The sequence below is a fragment of the Limanda limanda genome, chromosome 10 (genome assembly GCF_963576545.1).
Source record: "Limanda limanda chromosome 10, fLimLim1.1, whole genome shotgun sequence".
NCBI classification, from domain to species: Eukaryota; Metazoa; Chordata; class Actinopteri; order Pleuronectiformes; family Pleuronectidae; genus Limanda; species Limanda limanda.
In genome coordinates this window covers 12547844-12568388 of record NC_083645.1, presented here as the reverse complement: position 1 = coordinate 12568388, position 20545 = coordinate 12547844, and the positions used below count along the sequence as shown (strand labels likewise).

The following is a 20545-nucleotide window of genomic DNA, read 5'->3' as shown; positions in this document are numbered from 1 at the left end:
AGAAACCTGAGAGCAGAGGCTACACCTTACTGGGAAATAACATAGAAACACACACACACACACACACACACACACACACACACACACACACACACACACACACACACACACACACACACACAGAGAGAGAGAGAGAAAATGCACATGTCATTGCTATTAATTGCTTTTTTCAAGGTTTTTACAAAGAGGAAATAAATGATCATGTATCACTCTAAATCAGAACCTATTGTCAACATTTCAAAAAAATATAATGTCACCATGTTACTTGGGATAAAGTGTTATATACTATTAATACAGACATGGATGTTATATAAACAAGTACAAACGAATATAGATAGTTCAGAATATAGATAGAAATAAAAATGGAAAGTTTGGGTTATGTTAGTGTAACTGAAACATATACACATATACCTTTTTAAAATTTTATTTAAATTTAAAGATACAAATTTACAAAGTGGTGACTTTAATAACTTTATCTGTATAAAGGACACATTGAAGCTAAATCTCAAAGCTGAAACATTTGTGTCAAAAGAATGTTCTGGCCTGAAGAGTCTCAGCTTCATAAGAATAATATAACTTAATATATTTATATCTCAACTGAATGTTTCTGTTTAATTCTCATCCACAGAACTTTGACCGTGACCCTGAAATAAGTTAAACCCTGTTTAAACAGATAAGTGTGGCATTACTGCGTCAGTTTTTATTGTTTCTTTCAAACAACTGATGAGAGTGACTCAGCATTTCATCCTCAAGGGCAGGCGATCAGTAACCAGCAGAGTTTCTGGTTTCCTGTAAGGAACATGATGTCAGCCTGTTGGACGGCAGGTCGGTGTGGGAGGAGCCGGGAGAAGCAGGCAGGACTATAAAGTGTGTGTTTCAGAGTTCAGTCAACACAACACTCCTGAACAGCTCCAGTACACACACAAGAAGACCTCCAGCATATTCAAGGTAAGAGGGATCTAACGTCTGCTATCTGAACTTATCTTCTGTTATCTGAACTTATCTTCTGTTATCTAAACTTATCTTCTGTTATCTGAACCCAACTACTGGTTTCTAGATAATATTTTACCAGCAAACACATTTATTTTAGACAACAATTTTATGAATGTATCTATGCAACATGCACGAGGGAAACTGAAATGCTAAATTAATTTCTGATCCTTATTCATCTTCAAGTACAGCATTTATTTATTGTTCCGTCCTTCCTGTAACTGCACCTAGCTGGTGTCAACAGTGTTACCTAGCAGCAGCAGCAGCAGCATCTGAGGCTCCTCTCTCACCTGGCTCCATAAATTATTTATGCAAACATGAGCTACAGGTGTCTCAGGAGCAGTGCTTGGTTAATCATGTCTACTTCATGTCTAATAGTGAAATAAAAAGGGGATCAACCCTGATGTCAAAGTCGTACACATTGTGCTCCATGTCTTGTGTTTAATAGGAATCATGGCAAAGCGTGTTGCAGTTATTCTCTCGGGCTGTGGCGTCTATGACGGCACAGAGATCCACGAGGCCTCCGCTGTTCTCGTCCACCTGAGTCGCGCTGGAGCAAAAGTAAGTGGAGGAAAAGAAGAGATGAAAAGCGAAGCTGCTACTGTGAACATTTCTGTTATGTAATTTAAAGTTCAGGATCCATTCTAGCAGTTTATGTACAAGATCAGTGTCATAACCCTGAACCTCTGAGATAGAGAATAACCACTCTGAATCAGCAGGACATTTTACATGTCGGTGTTTCACTTCAGGTGCAGATGTTTGCTCCGAATGCAGATCAGATGCACGTTGTGAATCACTGCGACGGGAAACCCACGACTGAGAAAAGAAACGTCCTGCAGGAAAGTGCACGTATCGCCAGGGGGGAAGTGACTGATCTGGCCAAGTTAGATGTTACAGCATTCGACGCCGCCATTATCCCAGGTCAGACTGTCTTTGCCATAGATTAACACCACAAAATGAGTTATTTGACATTTCTTTCGTTTATTTGAAGTGTATCCTCTGTGTGTGTGTCTCTGTTTAGGGGGGTTCGGCGTGGCTAAGAACCTGAGCGACTGGGCAGTGAAGAATAAGGACTGCACCGTCCAGCCACTTCTGGAGAAGCTCATCAAGGCTTTCCACAAGGCCGGTAAACCGCTGGGCATGTTGTGCATCTCTCCCGTCCTCGCCGCCAAAGTCCTGCCAGGCTGTGAACTCACTGTGGGACAGGACAAAGAGTGTGAAACGTGAGTGGAAGAGCTCTTCACCATCAGATGTCTGTAACGAAATGCATTCTACAGTTCTGACTGTTCCTCTGTTGTGCCCCTCAGGTGGCCATATGCAGGGACAGCAGGGGTTCTGAAGGAGATGGGCTGCAAACATGTGAACAAGGAAGTGGGAGAAGCTCACGTCGATGTCAAGAACAAGCTGGTCACCACCTGTGCCTTTATGTGCAATGCACCTTTTCACAAAGTGTATGATGGAGTAGGTGTCTTGGTCAAAGAGACACTGAAACTGGCTTAAGAAGTCTCTCTTCTCACAGTCTAAATGTCTTGTTTTTAACCACCTGAAATGTTTGTTTTTTCTGCAGAATAACTAACTTGTCTTTGAGCATTCGTCCATATCGTTATATTATCAGTGTGTTGTATTGGGGTTTTCAATAAAAGCAACTTGACACATTAAAATTTTGGAATTGTTTTTTCTTGACTAAAATAAAGCAATGGGAATCACAAATGAGCTACAAAATAAATACTATGGCATACCTTATAAAGTCATATATATAAAACATCTGTAACTAAAGATATCTGAGTTAAGATCCATGCTGCTCCAACCTGCAGGTTATTTGAGCAGAAACGATGGAAATGCAGGGATAAAGGATAGGAGGGAGGGGAGGCGGGGGGGGGGGGGGTGGAGGCACTCCCAACTGACAGTGGGCAAGACACTGGATACACCCTGTTCAGGATACCAACGTATCGCAGGGTCACAAGAGTCAAACAACCAGTCACACTCACATCACCAATTTAGGGTCTCCAATCAATCTAACCCTAAAACAAAGCAGACCTGAATTAAGAAGCGCTTCTTTCTGTGAGGGGACAGTGCTAACCACTGCACCACCACAGTGCCGCCTTAAAAACTAAAAACTCACTCTCTGATATTGTGGGTTTAAGTATGTTGAAGTTACACTAATACATTCTGCTACTGGAGTTATTTAAACTTAAACTCCTTATTTTGTACAGGAAATGTAAGGTCTAGTGTAGATTTCCAGGAAGGACCATGAATCTGACTTTGTCTTTTTATGCTGTAGAATTTGAGATTCTCCACAAGGATCAATATTAGTATCAGGAAAAAGTTTCTATTGTAAGTGATTAAAGGTAGTTTTTAGGGATTTAAATATATCGAACAATACATCTTAGATTTTTTCTATTTTGACAGGTTTTTGTGCATAAACACTGTTAGAAGAATTTTATATAAGTTATCATGTTTTGAATGTACTGCTGATGCAAAGTGTATCAGTCTGACTCAGAGGTGCAGTCTAGCACCTCTTAGTGCAACAACATGCCTTGCAAAAAACCACAAACAGTCTTGCCCTCTAACTGAACTTCTCTTTCCTGCTCTAACTGAACTTCTCTTGAACCATGAATTGATTGACTCTGTTCTTCTGGATACTTTACAGATTTCACATTGAACATAATCTGTGTTTTTGTCTCAAAATGACTGAAGTGTTCACTGGTGTATTTAAAGAATTTTGTATTTAATTTCCCCAAATCTAACTACAAACAATAAACCACCACTGTCCTCTGAATCATATTTCAATACTTTATTTAAGTTGTAAAGAGCACACACATCAATGTAGGTAAAGTGGGAAAACTGCACAACAGGAATGAACTGAACAGTGTTCACTTTAGCATTTATTTTAAAGCTTTATGGAACAGTTAGTTCTGCACATGAGACAATACATCGTCTATATACCAACAAAATAGAACAAACTATGTCATAGAAATATAATACAACGTGTATACATATAAACACACCATTAAATAAGCTTGTAAAGCGTGAAGGTAATTTTTCTTGCAAGAAGAAAAAAATCCAGGGAGTTTTCATGTGCTTTTGTTGGAGAAGTGATTGAATTGATCGTCTCCACAGGCCAACACTGTGGCTTGAAACTTCCTGGGACGATCCGGATCCTAACAGGAACAGAGAGAGTCAGGATCAATACAGAGCTGGACTGTGGGAACATAGCTGAACAGTCCTAGTGTTTGTTTATCTCACCTCTGTGGGGTAAGCACAGGTGGGGACGTAACGGATCACAAGCCCACAGCGCCTCCTCTGGGATGTATTGGCATCACTGGCGTGGACAAGGAACCCGTCATGGATCTTTCAAAACAAAAACAAAAATCCTAATTAATCCATCTTCAATTGAACTTATACCTAAAATGTCATGTTAGGCAAAAACAAAAGCAACTCACAGACATCTGTCCGGCCAGCAGAGGACAAAACACAGCTTCCTCCGCCTGCACCAGTTCCTCTGGGATCTCCTGGTTGACTGACAGCATGTTTCCAGGGCGGGTGGCTTGGCGATGGGGCAACATGCCCGAGCAGTGGCTGCCTACAGGGACAATACGTAGAAAAAAGTTGTGAAGCAGGTTGTTGAAAGTAAATCTCATGTTTTTCCCCCCAAAAATGTATATACTTCTTATTTGTGTCTCAACAGGAAAGAGGCTAAAGGGATAAATGTACTGGAGAAGAATAGAAGAGCAGCTGAGGTACCTGGGATGACCTGAAGGGCGCCGTTTTCCTTCCGCGAGTCATCTAAAGCGAGCCACACAGAGAGAACAGGGCCACCTGCAACACCCCAATACCTGCAAACACAACAGCTACACTTAGACAAAACAAAGGAAGACAAAATCTTCAAAAGAAAAAATTCTGAACTTAAAACTACCTCATATCCTGATGCCAGGCCACATATGGAAGCACATTCTCTCCATCCTTCCCATCAGGTTTGTTTCCTCCTCCGTCATTCTCCTGGATGTCGGCTACTTTGAGTGTTGGGTATTTGCAGATGAAGCGGGAGTCCAGTAGGATGACGTCAGGGCCCAGGACGGCTTGGACAACTTCCAGGACGCGAGTGTGTTTGGTCAGGCCCATCACCCACGGATACTGAAGGTGAACATTGTGGAGGCTGTACTGGGTGTATGCTTCACCTGGAGAGAGAGACACACACACACACACACTAATTATCTAATCACTGACACATGAGCCTCATCACATCTCTCTTATCCTGTTTAATTTAGTTGTGGAACAAAGAACTAGACAGGGTCATTATTTTAAGGAACTAATCTGGTGGCTGCTCAAAATCGTCCTGTTGCAGCTTTTTCTGTGTGAAACTTTAAAAGTGTGCTGCAGTCATAGAGCCACAGAAAGTAAAGACCTGCTGCATAGAACCCTGAAGCTGCACCACAGCTGCTGCACAAAGAGCTGTTCACCTGTTTGTTTAAAGTTTGGTTAAGCTCAACTCAGTACACAGAACCCCGAACTGGAGAATCAGTTGTTGTTGTCGTGTCGTGAACCATCATCATAATCGCACAATCCAGGTTGACGCTGCTACAGACCGCTGGTCGTCTTCTTTATTTAAAGTTACACAATGTTGACACTGCACTTCCCTGGGCCCTTAACAATACACATGGCAACTGAGAAACCGATTCGTTGAACAATTCCCGAGATATGCTTGACACATACAGACAAGGGCGGATATTTCAGGAATAAATAAATGATGGATACAATTTATCATTGCTTCACACAAGTATGTTGTACTTGGTTGTGACTGTGATTAATTCCTGTCATATAACTTTGAATAACTCGGACCCTGACCCACTGATACTCACCAAGTTCCCCCTCCAGCTTGGAGAAGGCGTGTCTGGCCTCTGTCAGCTCCCTGTGGTTCAGCACAGGCAGAGCTGAGAGGAAGCCCTGCTGGTTGTAGACCTCCCGCTGCTTGTTTGTGGATGTCGTCATCTCTGCTGTTTCACTACTGATGCTTCGGGCTCTCTGCGTCCAAACTGTATGAGGTGTAGAGACAGTTTGTTGCTGGAGGGCGGAGGAAGGAGAGAACACAGAGGGTAGTGAAGTTTAAATTTGGTGAAACTCAGGGAAAGAACGGGATATTTATCCTATTTTCCATTCAGACAACTTTACATGTTAATGGATACACAAAAATAAGGCATGACACACCCAGTGGGCTGAAACACATCCAACCACATAGAGGTGATGTCACAGTGAGCACCACCTTATTCCTCCTGTCCTCCAACATCATTATAAGCTGTGACTTCACTTCAAGACCCATTTGAAGTTTATTAAGAGTCTCTTTATTGAATTATAATTATCTGTTTGCTAAAGACACGCCCAGAGGAGAACATTACACTTGTTTTACGGCAAATCCTTCGTCTGATGTTGAAAACCACAGTGATGAAACTCTCACATTCATAACTTGTTAAATTAAATAAGTTCAGAAATGAGGAGAAGTACCTCCTGAGTTTTCAACTGTAAATTATTGCATGAACAAAAAAGCAGCATCTTAAAATATTAGTAAGTAGTAACTACAACTACTGCAGTGTGTGTTTTATCGTCTCCATACCTGTTGGCTCCTCAGTCTTCTCTTCTTCTCTCGGTCCCGCTGAGTCTGGATTCTTGACTCTGTCATGCTCTCTTATATACTGTACACAGCATCACTGGGAAACTCAACTCCTAACACTATGGCACATGAAGTCATACATACAAAGGAATATGCAACGTAAGGGGGAAATCCATGATTAATCTGCATGGTTTTTGCAGTCAAGGCATTATTATCAGGAAACATAAAACCTGTATTTCTCAGAAGGTATACGTGCCTTTGTTATCTCCACAGACTGAGGTTTCGTCACTTTTCTCCACCTGTATGACGTTTTGACGCGCATGCTATATTGGTGCTGCCCCTTATTTTGAATTGACATTTCTTGTTCCTTGACAGTAAGTCATTAATCTGTCGGATTATCTTTTCCAATCATCACAGCCTCATATTTATTTTTTCTCTCTTCCTACTCAGGAACTGAGTGAAGGAACAGGTGCTGATCAAAGAACAAAGACAGCGTTTCATATTCTGTGTGACGAGGGTTTGAACTTGGCTGAGCCTCTATGAGAAGAGAATACCCCAATGCTCTCATTTCAATATGAACAGCATTCTCTTCTCTCCCAGTTTATTATTTATTGGATTTGATTCTCCAATAATCACTGTCACTGTTTCAGATATGACAATGTCATTATTATCATTACTGTTCTCTTCTCTTCCTTTAAAATGTAAGTATAGACATATGTTTTTGCCATTATGCATAAATGATGTAAAAATAATAAAAAGAAGAGTTGCCTCCTATTTTTTGGCTAGATGCATTTATTTTAAAAATGTGACCAAAAAGTTGGATTCAAGACAAAAGAAAAAGTGAGAGATGGATGTAAATACAGCTGTCAGTGTCAGTGTGGGGGTCAAGAATTTCAACTTTCCTCACAGCTAAAAACACATGATTATTTATCATTTTGTTATTCAATGTTATTCTTGTATTACATATTTCATTAAACAGTTTTGATGATTTAACATTGTCATGTTTCATTGGTTACTTTTTAATATATATCTTATTTTTATTAATGATCGCTTGACATTTAAACAGTTTTTAATGATTAAAAGCTACTTTGTAGCTTTATTTTGAAAAGTGCTGTATAAATATAATTTATCAATATTAATATTATTATAAGGATCTAAGCTGTCGACACACAGGATCAGTTTAATTTGACACTGTGTGAATATGAGTTTATGTTCAAGTAACGAATAAACTAAACGCTAAATGACTGAAGTTGAAACAATGTTACAGGTTAAAGGTTAATAGGGTTTTGTCATATAAAATGTGGGATGTTTGTCATGTGCTCTAACAGGAACTTTCAAAGGGTGCAGAGAAACTTGATCAAGGAAAAACCCCAGTAACCCAGTGACATCATGTTGGGTGGTAATATGTGTCAGTAGTTCCAGAGAATGCAATAGATAGACACATTGATGAGGTGGACTTCTTCATTGGTTTGCGCAAGATTGAACCAGTGACCGATGAAAAAAAAACAAGTAAACCTTTCAGCTTCCTTATGACGGGTTGAACATTAACTCTGCAGACACCTGATCTCTATTTCCCTGTCTGACGTCCTTGTGAAACCATAAACACGTCAGATTTCCCACAAAGAAACCAATACATTAAATAAAGAGATAACTATGGGTCACTTCCTCCTATTGGAGCACCTAACAAACCACAGGCACAATGAGACCACTTCATGTTTTATTATACATATATAATTAAAGATGAATAAAAATGTCACTTAAGAGAATAGTATATAACATAATATATATAGGATAAAAAGCCTCTAATACCTAATGCAATAAAATATAGATAAATTAGATTGTAATAAATTATGAATATGTTTGTGTGTATAAATGTATAAATGAATGATTTTTCATTATTGAACAATATTTAAACTCCTAACAGTCATGAAGTATGTGACGTGTATCACCATGGATTTCTCTCCCTCTCAGCCTCAGTCTGACTCCTTGTCTCTGTCTTGGTGCTTGGGACAGAAAGGGTGGTGCTGCTTTCTTTTCTCTGCACTTTGCGTCCTCTTGTCTCCTCCCTGTGGCGGCTGCGCGTTATTGCAGCGGTGGACGAGCACAGGGTCCCTGTTGGGAGGCGTTTTCTTCAACAGCAGCCTCTGCAGCATCTGTTTGTCGGCGCGCTCCCGTCGGAAGTCGTCCTCGTAAACCTTGAGCTGTGGCAATGTCAGAGGACCATCCCGGAATCAGTGAAATGAACAGACAATAACAAAGCTTGAGAAGCTTCAGGTCATTATATGTCCAGACAGATTAGAGGAATTGTCGTATAAAGGGCGTTGAGGAGATCCTATGATTACTACAATGTGTTGACACTGCAACATGACACTAATGTCTCTTGTTTGACACAGTAACATGCATTTTTTGTTTAAGCATTTCATCTTTTTACTTTCAGGTTGAGATTAAACAAACCACTCATGTCATTTAGGTGGATGTGTGAATGTGTGTGTGTGTTTGTGTACACGTATGGACAATTGCAACACTACCTGCTCCTGCAGTAGTGCCACCTGTTGACGCGACTCCTCCCTCTTCTTCCTCAGCCTGCGGTTCTCCTGCAGCGTGTGTTTGTGGTCGTTATGCTCCGTCTGATATTCTGCTTCATAAATCTGGGTCTGCTGACACGAGACATTTATATGGCAGTGAGCCAGTATCAAAGCAATATCTTGTGATCTGCAGATATTTCTCATTGTGCCGTGAGTACTGCTCAGAGCCGCCACTTGGTGGTGCAGTTCACCGTCTGATTTAAGTCTCCCTCTAAAAACATTAAGCAAATCTTCCCCTGGCAACAGAGGCTTGACATCAGTTCTGCTCCCATCACATCAGAAATGGGAACATTTACTGATGCTGGGCCGAAGAGAGCAGCTCACCTGACATCTCAGTGCCCCCAGCTGTTCTTTTAGATCATGCACCTCTTGCTGGGAGTGTCCCAGTGGGGTGCTGCTGCTCTTGCTTTTTCTCTTCCACGCTTCCTCTGAGCCCGAGGAGGCAGGGAAGAAAGAGGATGGAGGTTTGTATCCAGAAACGAAGCTGGCTGACAAGTCAGGACCTCTTGGTGGATTTGTGGTGGGCGACAACACAGGAGCATTTACCCCAGCGCTGAAGCTGCCCTTAAGTTAAAAGAGAAGACAAAGTGATGAGCGACATTCAAGTCACAGATGACAGCGTATTGACAGAAATGAAACTGTGCAAACTGATCACGCCAACAGACCAACTGACAAGTCTACTACCTCTTGGACCTGTGTGCAGGTTCTCTGTGGATGGTGCGTCCTGTTCTCCAGCAGCCTGATGTATTCCTGCAGATCCTGGTTCTTCTTCACCTCATGCATCAGAGCCTGCTCGTAGTATTCCTTTGCACTCTGAAACCCAGAGTCAAACACTAACCATCACACATGTAAACCACAAATGTTCTGTTCCAGAGTGTAAACCTGCTGGACGATAACACAGAGTATCTAGAGAATCCACACATTTGAGGGTCCATACCAATGTAGGGGTTTTGTAGTCCGTCTGTGTGTTTACCTGTTGGTGTTCCACTTTGAGAAGCAGTCTACCGTTGAGCTGTTTCACTGCAGTGTTCCCCAGTTCCAAAGCTTCCAGTCTCTGCTGCAGACCCAGTGTGGCTCTGCGGTACACCTGGTCCCAGTCCTCATTCAGCTTCATCAGCTGCAACATCATCATCATCATCATCCTCATTGTCACCATCATCATCAACATCAATGTCGTCATCATCGTCATCATCTAGTGTACACCTGGTGGCTGGCTGCAGTAAAGCCTGCCTCATCCATGTTAGCGGATGGACGATAGGTCATAAACATGTTTCTCAATGATGTTATTTTATTGGTGGCTGTTATCACACTGATGTATGTTCAAGTGTTCTTTTTGTGCTGGTAGTGTTTTAATTACTCATTGAATGATATCAAATATCAGGGATACTTCATTTCTGGATAGTAGGAGGAAGTGGAGATGCATCGTCCATCTATATATTTATATACAGTCAATGATATGATATGATGATGATGAGGAGGATGATATGTCATCCAAACACTATTCATTACATCATTAGCGTCAGGATGTGAATTCAGGTCATTGAGGTAAAACACTCCACCGAACACATGACGGTTTACACCAGTTGAGCAAATCAAATATCCCTCACCTCGTTTTTAATTAAGCAGCATCTAATTAAAATTAGGAAGCTCAGGTTGTATAAAACTGTAATGAGGATTCTTCACAGCTTAGCAGCGGTTTCACACGACGCCCCCGCACTCCTCCTCTGGTATTCACAGAGAACTAAATGTAATTGCCGACATCGGCAACGAGGTGATGTTGTACCTCTTTGTTGACTCTGCGGAGCTCGGTGTTCTTGTTGAGCAGCAGCAGTTTCTCCTGGTCAGCGGAGGTGACTGTCATGCTCTCAGTGATCAGAGTCACCTGCTCCTCTGTGGACAGCAGCCTGACACCCACAGGACTCCCATCCTCACTGCTTCACACACACACACACACACACACACACACACACACACACACACACACACACACACACACACACACACACACACACACACACACACACACACACACACACACACACACACACACATATAGTTTATACATGGACACACGCAGAGGATATGTGCCAGAAATAAAGTCATGATGATGGTGAACATTAGAAGAGGATTTCCAATAATAAGCAAACACATGTATGCACAAAAGAACGTCAGGGCACTTTTGCACACCCACTCGCATAGAGTGCACTTACAGAGAATTGTATCGGAGTTATTATGCACACCCACGCACACACATGCATGCTCAGTCAAATTATGCACTCAAGACACTCAGACACACACACACACAACAAGAGTGAGAGAGTGAAAGAGTGAGCGAGAGCGAAAGGGCGAATTTCTCAGCAACAAAAAAAAGATCCTGGACAATCAAAAACTCTGTTTATTATCCGATTTGTTTACATGTGGATCGCCTCTGGAAACAATTTGGGTGATGATCCCTGGAAAATGCTGATGTCTATTACTGTAAACCACTTGGAGATAACAAGAAATATTTGCAAAAAAGAATTTGCTTCCTTTTCACCAGCCCTGTGGTGAGGTCTTGTCCAGAAGGAATAGCTGACAGAGAGGCAGCAGAGATCTGAAGCCCAGGGGGGGGAATCAGCTCACGGAAAAACACAGACCTCGGTCTGTAGCCCCCCGGGGGCATCTTTATACCAACCGAGAGATAAGCGCTGCAAGGAATCACATCTGTGTTCACCTCCGATCCTCCTTAAGTCTCAACTCCAACATAAATATACACTTTCATCTACCTACGTAGTTTCCTGCTATGTGGAAATACATGTTACACAATTTCATTGAGCTACATCAACAGTTCAAAGCGGTACAAATGTGAAGGTCGCGTTTATGTGACAATGACGTATCTTTTTGCAGTTTTCACAACACATAGTTCAGCTCCCTGTGAGACAAAAATCCTATTTGTCCTCTTAAGCATAAAGGAATGATGTGTGGTCCTTCTGTTCAATGTAAGGCTATAGCCAGCTGTGGGTGAGCTGAGCTCAGCATAAAGAAAACAGAGCAAAGATTCTCTGGAGTTTCCAACATCTGCCTGCAACATTCCAGTGATGACCATAAACTGTGTGTAAAGTTCGACGAAAGTAAAGCCAAAGCGATCACCCCCTGGTGGCGGGCTTCAGTATAGCTTATAAATTCTGCCTCTTCCATGTTAGCAAATTAAAGGTCAGAATACATGATAAATATGTTTTTCTCAAAGAAATGTTTAGGTAGGTCTGATAAAGCAGACTTGATGAAACGTACATTTTTTCTGTAAATTAGGTTTGGCCAGGCAACCTTTATCCTGGTTTTTCCAGTGTTTATGCTAAATGAATCTGTTTGCTGTAGCTTCAAAACTTAATGTGGCTACACAGACATAAGAAGAAAGAAAGAGGAAATGTGTTGAAAAAAATTAAGACAACCTACTGGAGCACATTGCAAGTTCTTCACAAAATACATATTGTTTGTGTTTAACCCATTTGGCTTCACCAGATAAGCAAGAAAAGGTGAATACATAAAAGGAAATTCAACCCAGAGTCAAAATATTTGTGTAAATCTACATCCTGAACCATCTGTCCTCCCTCTGGGTGCAACAAGGCAGGAGCCGGCTGTTTATGTCCGCTAATGAGTGAGTCATCCACACTGAACCAACTCTGAAGAGTAGGATGAAGGCAGAAGCTGGAGTGAAATGGAACCTAATTTCAGTGGCCAGTGAGAGCACAGTTAACACGCTTGTGTCCAGTACCGTGTGTATTCAGCCATCGAACTGGGAACACACCATCCTCAGCGTCTCACTGATCCAGAGCCGTTTCTCTGTTGGCTTCTGTGACAGCTGATGTGACCCAGTTTCACAAAGTTTGCAATCGTATGCTGTCTTGAACGGACACCAAGAGGCCACCACTTCCCGTAGCAATGTAATAATTCACTGTCATGGCATATGATAAAGAGAGAGATGATATCTTTACTTCCTCCTGATGGCCACTCTGACAAATATGTATCTCGATACCAACTCTAGCTGTAGCTCGTAAAACGCTGCAGTTGTTCCCCCTGACAGAGGAGATAGTGTGAAGTTTCACAACCCAACATGGTTATTTTAAGGCTAATAATCTGTGTAGGTAGACTGGTCATGACATTTACTAAGTGCTCCCCCTCCCCCAAAACATCACTATTAGTCATTTGAAAAATAGAAGTAATAAAAATGCATAATAGATAATATTGTTAATTCACATGATAGGGTATCAGTGTTGTGAAATAATGAACTTAAGCCTACGTCTGTATGACCTCACTGGAAACTCCACAGCCACTCTTTATTCCTCCTCTTACTTAACTTCTTCATGAGGTATCTCTGAGAACATGTAATCGAAAATACACTACATCAATACTGTTAAATTCAAACAGTTTGATTTCAGATAATATTCTATAATATATTGTATAATATTTCTAATATCATATATGTGATATTAATACCACTGTACTACTTAACACAATATCTAAGCTTATTTCTTACTGTAATATCATTGAGAGAAGTGTTCATTTAACACTATTTGAGGCTGAAGTAGGTGGACTTTTACGTTAAATTGTTATACATTAAGTGTTCCTGTATTTGTGTCTCGACATGTGAGCGTACATACCACAGTGCTTCAGCTGATCTGTGCTTCTGTTGGTCCTGAAAGAGGCTGCTGTCGCTTCTTACTGAAGTATCTTCTGTTTCCGCTGCCACCGCTGCTGCTGAGAGTGATAACGATGGAGAGGAGGACAATGACAGTATGTCTCCATCCATGACTGCTGAAATCTTCAAATCGAAACGAAATTAAAGCGCCGCCAGACAGCCTGAGTGAGGTTTCTCTTCATAAATCCTCGGCTATGAGCATGTGGTGGAAAGTAAATAGTGTCGTCAGTTCCTATATGTAACAAAAGAGGAAGTATAGCCGAGGCCAAGAGCCACGTGATGTGAGGTTTAGATAATAGGAAGCGTCACAGTTAAACTGTTTCTGGCCTGTCCCACTGTGGTAAACGTAATGTTCTACATTGTTTTTTTATTGTTTTCAAAGTTTTGTGATGACATTGGGTTTAGTTTTGGTATTTTTTTAAGAATCTTGGAAACTCCACTCAAGGGTTGGATGTGAGTGTGTGTGTGTGTGTGTGTGTGTGTGTGTGTGTGTGTTTGTGTGTGTGCGTGTGTGTGTGTGTGTGTGTGTGTGTGTGTGTGTGTGTGTGTGTGTGTGTGTGTTTGTGTGTGTGTGTGTGTGTGTGTGTGTGTGTGTGTGTGTGTGTGTGTGTGTGTGTGTGAGACCGGCGCCTGCTAGCAGGGCTGCTCCGTCTTGTGGTTTTAACATAACCAATTCAGGACGGAGCTAAGAGCTGGAGGCCGAATAGATATGCATAATTTTGCATGATTATTTATTTGCAGGACGTGTAATTGACAATAATGGTAACATACATTTATTCATGACAAATAATGACAGGGTCAAACTAATTGTGTTCACCAGTCTGCTCATTACTGGGATTAAGGGAAGTGGGCTGCAACAGGTTAATTAGTAAATCACATGCTCATCCCAGGGACAATCAACTAAATGAGAGGATTTTTGTTAATTATGTTCGTCTTATTCAGGCTAAGATGTCTTTTACTAACACTAAGATAATTAATTTGCCAACCTCGTTTGCTACACAATGTCTTCCACTGACTGGGTCCATTATATTCAAGGCCACTTTGGGTAATGCCTTTAGAAATATTGCAGGTACCTCACGACAAAGATAAGGAGGAGGCAGTGTATTAAAATACACCCTGCTCTAAAGCTGATAGAGATCAGGGAAGTAGAACACAAATCTCCTGGATCGTTATCAGGAAAACTTGTAAACATCATTATTTATTTTTTATTAAGAACAGCATGACGTGTTTCATCTGATAAAAACTGAGATTTTTAATATGGCAATGTCTGTTCATCATCTGCTCTGTCCTGGACTGAAAAAGTAAACAACCACGTAAAGCTGCTTTAATTACAAACTTCTTATCAAACTGTTGATGATTTGAACTCAGTCGTCATCATTCGTTTCATTCACTGGTGTTTCTTGCCTCCTGGTAAATGCAAGTCCAATATTCACTCTCCTTTTGGAGCCTTTTTTCTTTGGTCTTGACCAACTCCTGAGGGAAATATGCGGCTCCCTCGATGCTCCACTCTGTTCGGCAGCTAATCTCTAACAGTGTTTGTGTAACTTGGTGCAGAGCACGTTGTGTACAGTGTGTTTCCAGATCTTTTATAATGAAAACAGCTCAGTTTCTGGTGAGGGGGAACCAGAGCAGTGGTTTGAAGTCTCAGGTCAGCTAAACAAAGAAGAACTGAAATATAATCTAATTCTCTAAAACTCAGAGGAGAGTTGCAGATTCATCTCCTATCACACTGTCATGTGATACTTAGTTATGCAACTTTGTACAGACATTCATGGTTCCAAGAGGATGAATCTCACAGACTTTTGTGATCATCTTACTTTTCATCTGCTGCTTTAAAGAGGTGAAAGATCTAAATCCTCTTTCTTTGACCAAATACCTGAAAAACTAATGAAATAAGAATGAGTGACCTTGATTAAAAATGATTATCAAGTTGATATGCAAATACTCATCATCTTAACACTGTCATGGTGGACAGGTTAGCAGGTTGACATTAGCTTTTTCCTCAAAGCATTATTATTTGAACAAATATATTATGATAAAACACTTGATTTTGTACAAAGGATGTGTTTTAAATACAGAACTATTGGTTTGTCAAAAACAAAAATGAAAGACAGTGATAGCTTAATTTAGAAAAAGTAGATTCATGGAAACAGATTTGAGACTACAAGGAAAAAAACAAGGTTTAAAATGGAGTGTCATCTCCTGTCATATCCAGAGGGCTGAGTGAAAGTTGCTGTCATTTCACCATCTATTGCACCAACATGATACAAAAGCCTGAGAGTCAACAAAATGTGTCATTGCTTCCCAGTGGCTCTGACTTGCTCCAGTGGCTCCATTCACATGCCGGTGCCATCTATCATGAACCCCGGTCATAGTATTGCTGTGCCAAGCAGCGGCTTTGCTGGGAGGCCCAACGATGGAGTAGCGATGCAGTGCCTTTATTGACCCAAGCCTCTGTCAAAGCCAAGGACAAATGGGCTGCTGCTCCACAGGGGGATTGATTTTTGGTCTAACGGGAGATCGTGGAGAGGAATGGAGAGTGTCCCGCAGAGCGAGTTCAATGCTGCCCGTGTATGTCACTGAACATGCAGGAATACTTCACTGGATAAGAGGGGAAAGCCTGAGTGTACGTACTGGACCAAATTATGTCTCTTTAGCACAGGGTCTCTGTAGACTCTCTCTAACTGAAACAGTTGCTTCACCTGTTTCGTCTCCAGCTGCAGCAACAGATTGGGCGACTCAACCAGAGTCAGTGATTGAATTTACTCCAGGTTAAGTGACACTTTGCCTCTGTGTTTGTTTCAACCACAGACTGGATATAAAGATGGAGGACAGGGCTGGTCCCCTTAAGTGAAGCCAAAGTGTCTTTATCGGTGCTTAGTGGTTCGATGCAGTTTATGTCATAAATCTCACCTCCTCCTTGTTAGTGGATGGGATACATGGACCAAACTGAAAAATAAAAGCACGATTCCTGCTAGCTAACCTGGAAGTGCAGGAAACCAACATTGGGTACTTCTCCAGCGCCGGACAATCTAGTTCTGAATCGACTCATTACCGACACAAGGCTAAGCGTCATGATTGACAGTTGGGACTGACTCAGGATTGGTCGAGCGTGTGTATTGGCAGGACGTCACCACATTGGCTCCATCCCCTGATCTCTACCCTGCTGCACAGACTCTGGCTCCAAATGTAGAAGATGGTGGCATAATTTCTGGATAAACATATTGTCCACCTCATATATAATCTATATTGTTGATGAATAATCAAATTTAGTGAGAGCTACTGCGTGTATGTCCTGGTTGCATGACTGTGACTCGCCACTGTGAGTGGAAGTGAAGCCTCGGGAGGATTTTTGTCAAAACTACAAGGTGCATTATTCTGTCATCTCCTGGTTTACCACAACGGGTGGTGACACTCATACAAGGCAGCAAATGTGGAAGCTTGCATTCACTCAAACACACAAATATGCACCCATGCATAATCCAAGCTCTGTAGAAGTGCTTAATGTTGTTCTCCTCTGACGAGGTCAGCGCAGCAGGATTTGTTATATTTAACCGCTCTGACAAGCAAATCAAGAAAAGGTTGCAGGTGAATTCCAAGATGATCAACAAAGAGCAGCTCTATATGAAAATGTCACATGAAAGTTATGGCGGATTTGTGTGCCTCACATTAGACTGCAAGACGCAATGACTGACAGAGATGAGGCATAAATCATTTGTGTCCTCCTCCTCCTCTTCCGAAGAATGTGTTAGCATGCAGACCGAAGCAGCTGAAGGTCATTTTAAATGCAGAATTCGTCAATAATATAAAAGGCTCTTCAATTAAGCCACTGATGGCAAGCTCAGCCTTCCCCTGATGATAACATCAGAATGAAAAGAGAAGCTTACGAATAGAAGAGAAGTTGTTGTTTAAAAGCACGAAGCAAACTGCTGCAGCTTTGAAATTCTCCCGAGGGAGGTCAGGTACCTCAGCTGCTTGTGTTTCATCAGGAATGTTCTGTACTGGGCAACATGAATTAAATTCAATTAAATTGTGTTTGTATAGTGCCAAATCACAACACATTTGATCAGCATGCATTTGACAGAGTAAGGACAAGACCTTACAATATTAAAGGGAAAAAATCCATCCTAGGTTACAAATAACAAATATTAATCCTTAAATTGAAAATGATGACATCAAACATTTAGCACCTGTCCACGACCGTCTGCATGTCAGAACCAAACTAAAAAGCAGAATAACACAACATTTATCTCTAAGATGAAGATGTGCTATTGTTTTCTATGGAGTCGTCTATGGTTACATTATTAAAGCCAGACGGACTGTGTTAAGTTTTAAAGTAACACTTAATTTGGCCAGTTAATCACAATTGCTCACCATTCTCTATTAACTAAGCTTTTAATGCTCCGATTATGAATTAATGCTACCCTACTCTGCACTTCAACATGGGAGAGCTCATTAGAGAGGATATCTGAGCATGGCTCTTCTCTCCCCGGCCACGACACAGTACATCAATACTGTCTGGATTAGATTGTTTCTAAATGGATCTAATCTGGTCAGTTTAAATCAGCAGCTCAGCCTGGTCGGCATTATCTAAATCTCTGCTTTAAATTCCACCTGCTTGCTCTTCATTTCTGTGTTCTTGCTCTTTCCTCAGTCATTCTACTCTTGTTTTCTCCCTTTATCTTTCTCTCTGTCCTGTCTTCTTTCTCTCCTCCTCTATGTCTCGATCAGGACTAAAGGATGTGCGCCAAACACTTTGCAAATCTGGCCTAGACCTTCCCTATTTATCAGCTGTGCAACAATTTAGCAAGTGACAAAAAGATGAAGCAGCCCTGTGCTCCTCTTCTGCTGCTTACACTGAATCACAATCACAGTGGTGGAAGACAGCAGAGTCACAGTGAAATGCTGCCTGTGTCCTTTTCATGTAATTAGGAAAGGTGCTGAGCTGGAGTAGCCCTGCCTGCCACACTGACAAGCAGATGGAGAGGGACGCTGGCCACGAGCCACACAAGCACCTATCAACACAGAGCTCCGCCGAGTGTGTGTGTGTGTGAGTATAAATATTGCACAGGTAAAAGGTTGTGTGTAGGTGTGAGAGGAGCAGGAGTTTGTAATATCACAGCAGGCTGCATCCAGAAGATTTCATTTCCCACATCTGCTTGCTACCTTATCTTTGTGCAGGCTTAGAGCTGGAGAGTGGAATTGAGGGAAAATTCAAAGTAGAGAATGGGGGAGCAAAGAATTCAACAAAAATGTACCCTTAAGTTGATGTAGAATTTAAAACCTCAAGTGCATGTATCCATCCATCATCTATACTGCTGCTGCTTTCGAGGGTGGCAGGGGGAGCTGGAGCCATATCTCATAGCTACGGTCAATTCATGACATGAAACTACACATGAAACTACACAGAAAAACCCAGATTTGAACCTTTAAACCTTCTTGCTGTGAGGTGACAGTGCTAACAACCGCACCACCATGCTTATCCATTTCACCTTTTCCCTGTCTTTCAAAAATAATCAATAGATTATGTATATGTCACAAATTCACACACAAGATCTTGCATTCATACATGACTCCATGCTTTGTATGATAACCTCCTCTGTGAAGTTAATCCTGGGCACAGAGAAAACAGAGGCCATCAGACAGCCTGACTCTGACACCAGGTGATTTTCAGTCTGTGTCATTCATGAGCTCATCACCGGACCACGCTGTGACCTTTTGAACAAACGAGACCAAGTGGATCCTCATCGGTCATCCTGCAGACGTCACACTGGCCACGACCAGAAACATTTTCATAACTTTATTCTGCTGTTTCTGGAGAGCTAATCTACCCGGCAGTGGTGTGAGGTTACAAAATTGCGACGTGTCATATTTCCTGGTAATTGCATTACAATTGCTCAGCCATATGAATGAACTTACAGAGCAGCGCATATATGCTGAATCGACAGAAACTCCCATTTCATGTAATTTCCGAACAGTGTGCAGTCATTAAGTGCAGGAACAAAGTAAATAGGAGTTCCATGACTTGTGAAATATGGATCTGGAAGCTGCTCCTTGCTTTAGTGCTTTAGTTTGTTGGCCAAAGCAATAGGAACTGAGGTCTGTGGGGATGTGAGCTGAAGGGGGCAGATGGCTGTGAGCCCACAGGCTCTGGATCAACCTGACAGAATCAATGCGATCAATTAACATATAGGGCCCGACTGAAAGCAAACACTATATCAAATCCATCTATAATCCACTGTGTGTTCCTTCGGTGTGCGTGTGTGTGTGTTTGGACTGGCGCATGTGAATATTTGGAGGGTCAGCATGTGGTGTGCAGAGAAAGAGAATTTCCCCTCGCTGGCTTGAGCTGGAGAAATATAATCAAGGAAGAAATAAAGCAAATGACAAGCAACTTCTTGAATCATACAGCTGACGTTATCAAATTAAACAATGTGACATGTTTGTGATTTACGCAACCTTTACATAGGGAGGGGTGCCCTTTTGTTTTCAGTTGAAATGCAGTTAGGAGGGAAAAAACAAATAAACCAATAATTAAATTTCCTGAAGGCAACCATGATGAATGTTATCCAGAGGGCAATGAGAGACTTTAGTACTAAGATTGGATTGGTGCTAGAAAGGCACTACACTGATTTAATATGTTACTTAAATAATGTTAGAAATCTAACCTGCATGGGCGCAAATATACCG

General features: G+C 41.6%; 3 protein-coding genes across 3 annotated transcripts; 1 reads left to right on the top strand and 2 right to left on the bottom strand.

The window, feature by feature from the left end:
• The first annotated feature begins 906 nt into the window (after positions 1-906).
• si:ch211-153b23.5 (uncharacterized protein LOC321177 homolog) lies at positions 907-2651 on the top strand. The gene is made up of 5 exons (XM_061079655.1): positions 907-948; positions 1439-1551; positions 1740-1911; positions 2012-2213; positions 2298-2651. Exons 2-5 carry the CDS (start codon positions 1444-1446, stop codon positions 2488-2490), a joined length of 675 nt encoding a protein of 224 aa, XP_060935638.1. The 5' UTR covers positions 907-948; positions 1439-1443; the 3' UTR covers positions 2491-2651.
• Positions 2652-4061: 1410 nt separating this feature from the next.
• Positions 4062-6664, bottom strand: zgc:174917 (uncharacterized protein LOC565650 homolog). The gene is made up of 7 exons (XM_061079117.1): positions 6599-6664; positions 5850-6051; positions 4907-5168; positions 4735-4826; positions 4434-4573; positions 4237-4341; positions 4062-4151 (listed from the first exon to the last, which is right to left on the bottom strand). Exons 1-7 carry the CDS (start codon positions 6662-6664, stop codon positions 4065-4067), a joined length of 954 nt encoding a protein of 317 aa, XP_060935100.1. The 3' UTR covers positions 4062-4064.
• A 1726-nt stretch (positions 6665-8390) lies between these two features.
• On the bottom strand, positions 8391-14020 carry si:ch211-153b23.7 (protein lava lamp). Its single transcript, XM_061080098.1, has 7 exons — positions 13818-14020; positions 10964-11114; positions 10154-10297; positions 9865-9993; positions 9505-9744; positions 9124-9252; positions 8391-8796 (listed from the first exon to the last, which is right to left on the bottom strand). Exons 1-7 carry the CDS (start codon positions 13964-13966, stop codon positions 8569-8571), a joined length of 1170 nt encoding a protein of 389 aa, XP_060936081.1. The 5' UTR covers positions 13967-14020; the 3' UTR covers positions 8391-8568.
• Between the last annotated feature and the right edge of the window lie 6525 nt (positions 14021-20545).